This window comes from Tauraco erythrolophus, chromosome 2 (assembly GCF_009769465.1).
Source record: "Tauraco erythrolophus isolate bTauEry1 chromosome 2, bTauEry1.pri, whole genome shotgun sequence".
NCBI lineage: Eukaryota > Metazoa > Chordata > Aves > Musophagiformes > Musophagidae > Tauraco > Tauraco erythrolophus.
The window spans coordinates 67,571,023-67,582,882 of NC_141466.1; the positions used below are offsets into that span (position 1 = coordinate 67,571,023).

Sequence of the window (11,860 nt, forward strand, 5' to 3'; positions counted from 1 at the left end):
GGGAATCTAGAATTTGGTTTTGTCTAAGACAATGTCCTGAATGTACTTGTCACAAATGCAAAGGCAGATCCAACCCTCCTTTACCCAAGAAAAGCATTCAGTGAAGGTTTTCCATACGTTGGTAAAAGCTGTCTTCTACCATGATTGTGACTTGTGGCTGTGGAACATCATAGACATCACATACGAGCTCTGGATGTGGGTACTGTACTTCTGTGCAGACACTGACCTGCATTGCCAGAGGCCTCCATCCCTGCCCCCTGCACAAAAGCATCATTGATGTGTGTGTTCAACAGTGTGCATGTGCCGTGTCTTATCACTTTCATCTGAACCACATCTCCCTCATTTACAAATGTCTCTTGCAGCTTTGTCAAACACACTACCAAAGCCAAAAAACCATTCACTTCTCCGAGTTACTCATTGAAGAAGAAAGTTTGGTTTGGCAAGATCAGCTTATGACGAATCCATGCTGATATTTTATACTCTACTGCTACAAAATGACTGGTAAAAATTTGGTCCATTATCTTCCTAGATATCCAAATGAGGTTTATTGAGCTTTAGTTCCCTGCATCTTCATGGGTGAGATGTATGAGACCTGATTTTTACCTCATTACACTAATCTTTTCTTTTGTGAGTGACTGAGAAATCAGTTCTTGTGGTATGGATTATGATGGGAGGGTATAGATTTCTAGACCCATTACTTGTAGTAAATGGATATTTTAGGAGTGGGGGGCAATGGGTTTACCCATTTTCTTAATGATAACAACACTGAATTATCTATTGCATTATCTTCATTACTTGGACCTGCGCTGATTGTTTAAGAGTGCAGTAAGTCATGTTCCAGCACTGACATTTATGTCCTGGCATTGCTTACTTTATTAGTAGAGATGTATCCAAATGAGAGGCAATATACCATGGAGGAAAAAAGTGGTGGAGAAGAATGAGAAAAAACCCAACTGAAACAATAAGCACTCTGAATTGTGAAACCAGGCTTTTAATTTAATACTCTTCTTTCATACTAGAAGAAATGCCACTGAAATGAATGAATCAGAAATGTGTGTTGAAATTATTCTGTGCCAAAGACTCTGGGACTTGGGATCTAAATTATAACAGCAGCTTCCTTACTAAAAGAGGACTGGAATGTGAAACCCTTGTAAGGTGAGACTAAAATAATATTTAGTCCCACTGTTGACTGCACAGAAGAACTGCTTCCAAAAGGTTGCAGAAGTGGGTATTTTATGTTCATTATGCTAATGGTCATTTTTCTCTGAAAGAGAGTCCGAAGGAAAGTTGTTTGCCTGACTTCTATTTTTGCCTAGGAAATCTTCAGTTTCTCACATGTTATTGAAAACAAAGTTTCCAAATGCTAGGACCTTCCACCTTGGATATCTATTATTGTAAATTAAGCCCTTTTCTCAGACAGTTCTTTTTCATTAGAAGGTAGATGTGGTTACCTGTATTTATACTAAGTGCAATCTTATACCATAAGCAGGATCATTAATTTCTTTTTCTTTTTTTTTTTTTTTTTTTAAGACAGAGCATTTTACAGTAGAATGTATGTCAGCAAAAGACACAGATTCTAAACCAGAAATAGTTCGAGTGGAAACTGCTCTGCTCTCCTAATTCCTTTTGAGAACTACACATTTCAAGCAGTACTGTTTATCTTCTGGTCTTGTTAACAACACAGTAGTTTAAAATGTTGATCAAGTTAAGACTCACTGCATGACCAAAGACTATCCATCTATGTTGAGAACATATGAAACATATGGAATCGCAGATCTTTAAACAATGTTCTTTAGATAACATTTTGGGAAAAGAAAGATGTGAGAACCAAATCAGTGATTATAGCTGGCAACCAAATGCCAAATTTCAGTTAAATTCTCCACTATCTTCTAGGCCTTTATATGAGTAGAATATGTACATCCTCCTACAGCTTTTTCTCATGTGAGATGCTGGACTGAAGTTAGTTGTCCTGCATTTGTGGGAGAAGCAGGATGGAATCTGTTTTTGTGAAAGAAGTCACTAAGGAGGTGGATGTCCGGAGAGGGAAAACTTGAGCCTGTTATTTTATTTCAGTTTTGCATTGGCAGGAAACAGGGCAGTTAACTTGATGAAGCTATGGGTACATCCAGGAGACTTTGCAGAGGCAGTTGGAATAAACGTCTTCAAACTTTCAAAGCTTGGCTGAAAATGAATTCAAACAGAAAATTAATCATAAATGGGAAATTAGAACCTGCAGAATATTTTTTCATCAATATTTGTTTCTTCTGTAATTTTTTCCTCTTTGTTGCTGCTTAGTCCACAGCATCTCAAACCTTTGACCACACATAGAAAGTTCTTAACTCTTTCAAGGAGTTTTCTCACTGAACTTGCAAGGTATTTTGAAGCTTTCTTCCTTTATACTACAGCTCATGATGAGAATTAGGTTAATTACGTTAACAAATGTTAGACTTTAAGTCTTGCATTATGAGACTTAAAGCATATGTTTCTCTTTTCCGTTAGAATTCTTAAAACTCAGATTTGCTATTTGCTCTTCTCAAGTTTGTTGCTACTGCTACCTGATCAGCCACCATTGTTCAAAGAAAGAAAAAGGAAAAAAGATACAAAAGTCTCCTCCTTTCTTAGCATTTCCTAGGTTCAAGGGTGAGAATTGCCTCTCCTGGGTGTGGAAAAGCATATAAACTGCAGCTGGAAATCTGCTGAGATTTCTGTGGTACCATTGGTATAAACGTGTCTTTGACCTGACTGCAATCAATGCATCTTCTTACACTTGGAAATATTCATGAGAGTTTCCATATGGAGGCCCAGACATTGTAATCTTTAATGAAGGTGTCTAGGCCATATGAATGTCTTGATCCATGAAGTGGAGAGTCCCAATGTACACCAGCTACTGTCTAACATTTGCCCACCCTTGTGATAGACTCCGTCCTCTTTGGTTTCACTCCAGAAGTTGTGCCACCTAGGTAAAACACCCAGCATGCTGAAGTGTGGCTCTGTAGTGGTGTTTTTGGCCTGGTATTTGAAGAAATAATTTCAAACCCTTTCCATTTGCACAAATTAATCAGGATTTTTTAAATGCATTAACTTTACCCAAGTCATAATTAAAATGCTTAAAACTTACTGCATAATCCGTTCTCACAAGCGTTGGGGCAATCACCACAGGGTTCTCCTTCTTTGTAAGGTGTCCGAATCAAACTTCGTAGATTTCCCCTGAAACATCAACATTACCAACATAAGCTATAAAGTCACTATAACATATTTGAGAATAAAACTTAATTATATGGTTACATATATATATTAATTTGCACTCAGTCTTTGGTTATATGTCAAACAATTTTTATATATGTGTTGGGTTTATCTGGAAAGGTTTTGGTAGTGGAGTGGGGGGGGAAATTTGCAGGAGTGGCTTCTGTGAGATAACACCAGAAGTTGCTCCTGTTTCAGACAGAGCCAGTGCCAGCTGGTTCCAGTTTGGACCCACTGCTGCCTGAAGCTGAGCCCATCAGCAACGGTGGTAGTGCCTCTGTAATGACACATTTAAGAAGCAGAAAAAAAAAAAAACAACCCTTTGCAATCGCAGCTGGAGAGAGGAGTGAGAAAATGTAAGAGAAACAACTTTGCAGACACCAAGGTCAGTGAAGAAGAAGTCTGCTCAGGAGCTGGAGCAGAGATTCCCCTGCCTTTTTTGGTATTAATTTTAGTTTTCACTGTATTGTACATATTGATATGCCGTTCTGAACCAAGATTTCAAGTAACGTGGAAAATACATGTTTGTGATTTAGTATTATGAAAATTGGGGATTTTAGGTAGATAAAATTTAATCTGGAAATCAGTGTCACTTCTATGTGTTTTATGCTTTTGCTTGTTGGACAATTCTTTTGATGAGTATGTTTCCGTCTTTTTATATTCCTCATACACTTTTCCAACCTATTCCTCAGGTATAGGTGATGTGTGCTGTTACAAATTTCACCACCTCTTGACTAATTTTGATAAGGATGTAATAAGAAGTTGCAGAATTGAGCAATACGTACATGGGGCAGTACTGGCATACATAGAAATATTTGTATTTACTGTTGGGACAGAAAGCAACAGCACATCCAATTTGATAAGAATTGTACCAAACCACCTGTAGGTGTAAAAATAAAAATCATGAGAGAATGAAAAATAGAAATTTGAAAATGAATTAAGTACAATATGCATTAAAGAAACATTTTCAACCAAGTTAAGTCACTTTATTTATCCTTTACAGTAAAATATAAGTCCTACCTTGCTGGAAAAACTTTTTTTTCCCCTACTTTCACCCCTGAACAAAACAACATTTAGGATGTAATGATAATATATCACATATATATATATTGAGTTAAACTGTTGCAATTACAAATGTTTACATTGAATTAATACTGTTGAAAATGTAAGAATCATAATGTAAAATTTTGTATCCTGTGTTTCATGCAGGTGAACAGAGGAGATAATCATAAGACAGTTTCCAACTGTAAACTCACTGAGTCCACTCTCTGAAACTTTGTAGACTGTAAGACACCCATTTATATTTCCTTCCTGATACTTTAATAACCCTGTTCTTCCAGTGTCTGAGTAGTTTTCAGATGTTACATGAACAAATAAGTTTCTTCCCTTTGTTTCTTCCTAAAGTTTTGAAATACCGGCATCTTTACTCTTTAGTCTGCAAAGACACTTAGCTTATTATTTTGAAAGTTTTCATCTTGTTTTGTCAGAATAACTCTCATGTCTTCATTGCACTTATTCCCTTTAAATACAATGAGAGGGTAAATGTTGCTTAGTTAACATATAGATATTTATTTACTCAGCCTAAACTACAAAAAAGTTGCATTTACCTGAGTGTAATGGCCAATCACAGCACCTGGTGTTTTTGCTCCAGTTCCGTATTTGAAATCTTTCACCTCATTGTACCATGCCTGAATAACATCTGGCCATGAGAAAGGGCCAGATGACATGAAAAGGTTTTCACCGCATTGCACAGCTTAAAAGAGAGAAGCATTGAGAAATCAATAAAACATACACGTGTGAGGAAACGACAGCAAAAGGCGATATGATTCCCATGGAAGTTCTCACCCTGGATGGGACAGCAGAGTGTTGGGTTTTTTTCCACTTCAGTGACATCACCCTTTGTCAATACTGAGGTTGTCACTTGATCAGTTTGCAGCATGGTCAACCTGTTTGTCTGGTAGTTTGGTTATTGTCAGACCTTCTGCATGTCTATAGATACATCTGCACAAGTGCACCACAGACTCATGACTGTAATTTTGCTACTTGAAAGTTAGCCACCTAGTCATTATTCAGGTCACAGCTCAGTCATCTTGTGAAAATCCCAATAATTCAAAGCTTACTTCTGGTACACAAGAAGGTGTCCACACTGTCTTCACCTGCTGTTTTTATTCAGGTCCAACCCTACTGCATACAAATTAGTTCTTATCTGAGATTCACCTTAGCAAGAATCAGAGGATTTGCTTTTTAGGCAAAACGTATGGAGACTGAAGGACAGTCCACAACTTACACACAGTGGAGACAGAAGTCAGTCAACACCACATTGGGCACTGATCATGGCTGTCAACATAGTGTAGCCGTAGCTTCAACATCCAATGACTGAAGTGCTTATATAAGCCTCCAAGATGGTTACAGGTTGCAAGTTGCCAGGGAATTTAAAAACTATGAGTCTTGTCTTTCTCAGAAATTATGCTTAGCACCACCAGCTGGTTTTGGATCTTCACCCTTTGCCCCATCCTTCCCAGTTTCGTCCAGTACATACAATCTATTTTCTGCAGTAAAATAGGTCTAGATTCTCTTCCTTCTGATGGATATTTTGAGAGAATATTCTTTCTCACTATAATTTTTTTCACCTATTGAAGAAAGTGAGATATACCTATGTAAAACTGAGGCATTTGAGATGAGAATGAGAGTGAACTTTTCTCACTTACTGGACAGGTTTATATCTAAAATTTTGCATTTTTGCCAGGCATCATCAAAATCACATGGCATAGAAATGACATCTCAAAAAAAACTCCAAACCCAACCCCAAAAAAACAAACCTAAATTGGTCACATCAATAACACATATGACATTATTCAGTTAGCTCTCATGCTTCACTTACTGGTTCTCCTCATGTTAGCAGGACTGTGACTTAAGAAACATTGATTGGCCCATTTTTGGGCATTCTTTGCAGCTGGAGGAGACCATTCCTTAATGAGAGAAGAAAATATGAATCATTCAGACACATACCAATTAGTAAGCCCTCATGAAGGAGCAACATTTGGAAATTACACTTCAAATTAGAAAAAATATATAAAAAATCCTTTTCTTCCCATTTTTTTGGGGGGGATAGAGTAGAAACAAAGTTACTGTGCAGCCAGGAGAAGAACAGAAACTGTGAAGACTGATAAAGAATGCATCAGAAAGAAACGGACAATGCCATGGATCCTTCTTTTCCTTTTCTTTTTCCTCCCAAAGAAAGACATTTTTGTTCATATACACCAAAATTTTCCTGACCTTTTTTTCCACCTGCCCAGCTTTATGTTTCTCTTGGTGCTGGACATACTTAACCGTTAGGAAAGATCTGGAGGGTGAATTTGTGGCTAAATAAAATAACGTGACCTTGAATACAGTCCTGTATCTCTCATAGAGTCCATTATTCATTGCAAATAGATTTACAGCACACAACTTACCATCTTCAACATGTTGCTGGCAGTTGGTTTTACTCCTCTCCTGAGGGTATTATGTCTGTCAACAATCAGATTTTGCTGATCTGCTTTGCTAGTTGACAGAGCATCGAAACCCTCAGGTTCCTAAATTGAAAAAACATGTTACATTTCTTTTTTATTTGAATGTAACTAAATCCTGAATCCTGTCTAGGAAATATTAAAATACCAAAATACAAATAACAACCAAGGAGATGATTCTTGTGATGGAGAAGGTACTGTGATATGCTTTGTTTCCTAAGTATCTCTAAGGATGCTTCCTCGTGGAGTAGTACTTTAAGTGGTTCCACAGCATAGAGCTTAGCAGTAATAACACTGGTTCCTGTGTCATATCTGCCAACCCCCTGTGGATGGCTAAGATATCCCGGAACATCTCGCGTGCCTGTAGACCCTTAAATTTAAGCAGCTGAATCAGTCTTCATTTACTATGATGATAATTTCCTTCACGAGGTTTTGAGGAAACATGATCTAAAAATCAGCTGAATAAATGAATGTGCTTCAGTATTTTAAACATGCTTTTTTTTTTACTGAAGGAACCTGTTGTCTTATCTTATAAGATCACCTCTTGATCTTATAACAGGATCATCACAGACCTCTTGTACTACTTCATCGGGACATCTTACTGAACAAAAAATTGTGCCTGTGTTTTTCATGCCATAGATTTTCTTCCACTCCTGCCATAACTGATAGCATTTCTCAAACTTCATGTGTTTTCTCATTGAAAAATAACCATGTGAAGAACTCAGCCTCCTCTTTACAATCACTCTCGCTAGTCTTCTAGACCACAGCATGGAGAGCAGAAATTGAAAAATTAGGGGGAAATGTAGTCAGGCCTGCAGTCACATTAGTGTTTCTAATGTGTTTGCAGAAGTAGCAAATTTCTAACTTCAGACTAAATATGTGTTGGGAGGAACCACTTTTAGTGTGCATTGAGTATGTTAGTTCATTCAATTGCTTAAGGGAAATCAGTGATACATGTAGAGAGGATGGGACTGTAAGCAAAGGGAGAGGCACATAGCTCAGGACCTGTAGGACAAGTAAGGGAGTTAGGTAACTGCTGCCTGTAAAAGTGTGAGGAATTAACAGGAAGAGGGCTGGATCATTGGGAGATCCAGATTACTGGATCTGTGTGTGGGATCTTCTGAAAAATATAGTTATCTCTGACCTAACTCATAAGTAACACTAAGCCTGTAGATGGTTTAGTGTCAAAGTATGGAACCAGTCTACTGCTTTGAAATTAAATGAGCTTCAAGGATAAATTCTTCCCAGATCCTAAATATCTAATCAGACTCTGCATTTGATCAATGTGCATAGGAAAAGCCACAATCAGTTGGACCATGACCGCGTCAGGTTCCATCCAGATTTTCCGAGTACAAAGCATCAGTCTTACCTCTCCAGTGGACAGAGACAGCACAGCTGTGAGACACAGGAACACCACTGGAAGAATCATCTCTGAAAAGAAGAGAATGAAGATTTAATTAATTTTTTCCTTCATGGAGCTTTCATTACTCTGAATACATAATGCATCTTTCTCCTGTGTATTTCCTGTTTTTTTCTCAGGTAATAAGGTAATGTTTTCTTTCTCTTCTTCTTTTCTCCTCCTCCTAATTTTAGAAGTAAAAAAATAAAATTCATTCCCTTCTGAATTCCCAAATTTCAATGAGTCAACTGCTTCGTACATCTCATACTTCTTGCTGTAAATCTGGCTGAATACCTTCACCTCAATTCACAGTGCAGGAGCACATTCATGCTTCTCTTCCTGTAGGAAGTCTTCTGTTCATTGCCGTGCTATGGAAAGGCTGAGATGGGATGCTGCTTTTAGCTAATTTCTGTGTCTGCATTAGTCTAAAACTTTCCCTATTCCTTATTGCCTGCTTTGAATGGACTGCATTGATTGAGAGAGGTGTTAGACACTCAGCCGGTGTGCAGACCTCTACACTTAGATGTCCGAATCTGATTTCAATACATTTATTTGAAGATCAGCACTGCGAAGCCTTGCACGTGAGCTGGGGCAGAACTGGCTGGACCAGAAATGGACCAGCACTGGCTTCCTAGGAAAGGCTTCTTTCAATAAGCACTTTTTTTTTTATTTATTTTTTTAATGACAACTCTTGATTCTATTACAGGTAGTGTGGAATGGCAAGAGAAACGACAGCCTTCTTGAATCGAAGGAGAAACTACTAGACTCTGGACTCCAAGACTCTACTTGCTTAGGAGGTTCAAAGCACCGTACTGTCCCACTAGAGTGACCCAGGAGGTAATAGGTCACTTCAAAGTTCTGGTGTCTGACTGCAGTTAGTCACAGGAGTTACATTCAGCTCGTTTCCGCCTAGCTACCTTGGGCAGGCAAGCAGGTGACTAGAGTGGAATTTCCTTATTTTGGCATTTTTCCCAGTCTCCTACTCCAAGGGAATTTATGGGCATATTGCCACAGAGATATATTATTAGCTTAGCTTCTTATTTGGTTTTGAGGGGCTGCTGGTTTTAGTTTTAATTTATTCTTGGGGAAAGGCCAATAGGATTTGCTGATCTTCCCATATTCAGCAAGCCTCTTTACCTTGAGACAATCTATTTATATAAAACACAAGGTACTTCAGCTTGTGGAGAACATGTGGGCAAGAAAAACTACCCTTTTTCCAAATTGTGCAGCAAAACCTATTTTCCTCACCAGCTTGCTTACATTGCACTGGAGGTGACCCAGTCCCCAGCCTGTAGGCAGGGGAGCTACTCCAGTTCTGCTACAGAGCATAACCCATTGAAATGGACTGTGACTATGTGCAGCTGTAGCTCAAAGGCCAAAAAAACTGGACAGACTGGCTACATCTGTACAATGAAACTATCACAGCCTCAGAGGTAGGGTGGTTTATTCCAAGCACTTATAGTTGAGGAAGGATCTAGTCGATCCAGGTGAAAAACACATTAGTAATTAACAGTATAAGTCATAGATTTCCTGTTCTTGCTATTACCTTATGTCATTTATGTTTAATGTTGACACCACCTATGGCTCCTTGAAGTGTTTTGGAATCACAGAAGCTTTTTCTTATTAACTTTTCTAGTACTTATTTCTCAGAGCTGTTAGAAAACTTTGCACTGTCTATGACCTAGGTGTTTAGCAAAAAAGATTATACTCCCAATAACACGAAAAATTATTCTTTTCACTTCATCTCTAACTAGAAAGTAAATAGAGGGGGGGATATTTTTAACTGTATTCAAGTTACAAGCAAAAATAATGTCTTTTGAGTGCAAAATGTGATAATATGCAAATAAAAAACAACCCTTTTTACACCTAAAATATGTAAAAGAATTTCTCTGTTTCAATGGAAAAATAACTCATTGAAATTGTGAAGCTTTCTATTTTGCAAACCAAACTGAAAAAACTAACTTAAAGACATGGGCAAAGTATTCATTCACTGTAATTTTTTCTATGAATTAACTTACAATTAAATATAATAGGTAATTTAATACATGATACAGGTTTCAAAATGTCATTGGAATGCTTTTTAAGACCCAATGGGTTTCCTGCTCCAAGATATTAACATACTTTTGGCAATCCCACCAATTTCAACCAAATGCTTATAGTTTATGAGATGTAAATTTAATCGCTCTGCATTAATTTCTAGGCACTGGTCCTAAAATCAGTCTCTCTGTCCCCCTCCCCTGTTCCCCCTCAATCAAACACAAATCAGGACATGTGCCAAGTCTTACTGACTTTCCTGTAACTCCATCTGTGTACATCTTTCTGCCACTGAAAGATGGTGCTTTAGCATCTCTAGTTTGTATGAGTTTAGCAAACTTGTGTGAATATGTTTTTCCCATTCTCTCCTCTTCCTCAAAAAAAAAAAAAATTAAATTGTATCTTAAATTATTTATACGATGAAATACCTATCACAAAAGAACATTCCTATTTTTTTTATTGTCCTTGCAAAAGACCTAAGACAGAATAATGCAAACTGTCATTTCACTTGTACAACATTATTGCACAAAGTCCTATTTAGCAGCCACCTTGCATGAGAGTAGCAAGTTGCACAAGATGGTGATTTCCCCACTCTGAAAATGAGTGGTAATAGCTACATATAGCAATAGAATATACTGAACTGAATATATATCCAGTTCAATGTGTTCGGTCTGTCTCTGTATCTTTCTCTACGTACATATAATCTGCCAAGATACTGCTTTCTTGCACACAGTTGGCTTTTCATCTGTTTTTGATTATTCATCAATTTTCTCTCCTTTTTTTTTCAGCTCATGTTACACTGTTGCCTATGTAATCCTTATTTTTCACTGAATGAAATCCTCTTTCTATGACTGTCCTAAATTGTTCAAGAAGTCTTCTGACAATAGGTTACATTTTAACACATGAAAAAAATTGCAATACTTTAAGCAAATGAATTAATGTAAATTCTACCTTTTGTTTCCAGGAAGATCAGAAGTTTCTTCCGTCCTTCTTCAGGTGGTTGTGGAAGTGACCAGGGTTCTTCACTGGAGGACGATTTATAGCTCTTCTGTTTCCTGATAGGAGAAGGTGACTCAGTGTCACAGGTATTATAAAATTCAAACAGTGACCAGATAGAACAGCACATTTGTCAAGTGTGCATTCTTCCAAGAAAGAGGTTGTTTGCTTGTGTTCCATTTTAATTTCCTCTACTTCTTGTAATAGAAGAGATGAAATACTCTGAAATGAAATTTTTGTATGTATTGCTCTTTATATGTGAAATTAGCAGTCAATGTGAATGCCACGTACAAAAGCTGTCTGCTAATGATTGACACATCCAGTTGTAGTAAGACTTGATCTTAATCACCAGCAAAGCACATAAACTCAGCTGGCTACTGAGGTGTCTCCAGATTGGCATTGCTATAACCAAGATGGAATCTTGTCTATTGATTTTTCCACGGAGGCAAAAAAAGTCTTGGGCCAAGTTCCTGTTCATGCTATGGCTTCTTTACATCAGTCTTACAGTGTAAAAGTCGAAGGAGACAAAGATATTTCTGTAATTGATACTTTTACCCAGAATTGGATAAAGATTAAAAGATTATTGTGTACACTAACATTAAAGCACATATTTGTTTCGGCATTTCCGGGTACATGGGGTAAGATGAGAATGGGTGGAAATATAGCCAGGTAGGAGGGGTAT

The 11,860-nt window shown here is 37.6% G+C and overlaps 1 protein-coding gene across 1 annotated transcript; it reads right to left on the minus strand.

The window, feature by feature from the left end:
• Positions 1 to 3,107: 3,107 nt before the first annotated feature.
• On the minus strand, positions 3,108 to 11,308 carry LOC104384712 (cysteine-rich venom protein TEL1). The gene is made up of 7 exons (XM_009993157.2): positions 11,134 to 11,308; positions 8,119 to 8,180; positions 6,696 to 6,815; positions 6,125 to 6,212; positions 4,851 to 4,996; positions 4,029 to 4,123; positions 3,108 to 3,207 (listed from the first exon to the last, which is right to left on the minus strand). Exons 1-7 carry the CDS (start codon positions 11,306 to 11,308, stop codon positions 3,108 to 3,110), a joined length of 786 nt encoding a protein of 261 aa, XP_009991459.2.
• Between the last annotated feature and the right edge of the window lie 552 nt (positions 11,309 to 11,860).

Bases quoted from the DNA above. Each gene is read 5' to 3' on its own strand.
- LOC104384712 (XM_009993157.2), bottom strand. From the start codon at position 11,308: ATGTGCTGTTCTATCTGGTCACTGTTTGAATTTTATAATACCTGTGAC. The intron at 6,816-8,118 runs GTAAGACTGATG...TTTTCAATTTAG, and splicing joins TGTCTCTGTCCACTGGAGAG to GAACCTGAGGGTTTCGATGC. The intron at 6,213-6,695 runs GTAAGTTGTGTG...TCTCTCATTAAG, and splicing joins CCAGCAACATGTTGAAGATG to GAATGGTCTCCTCCAGCTGC.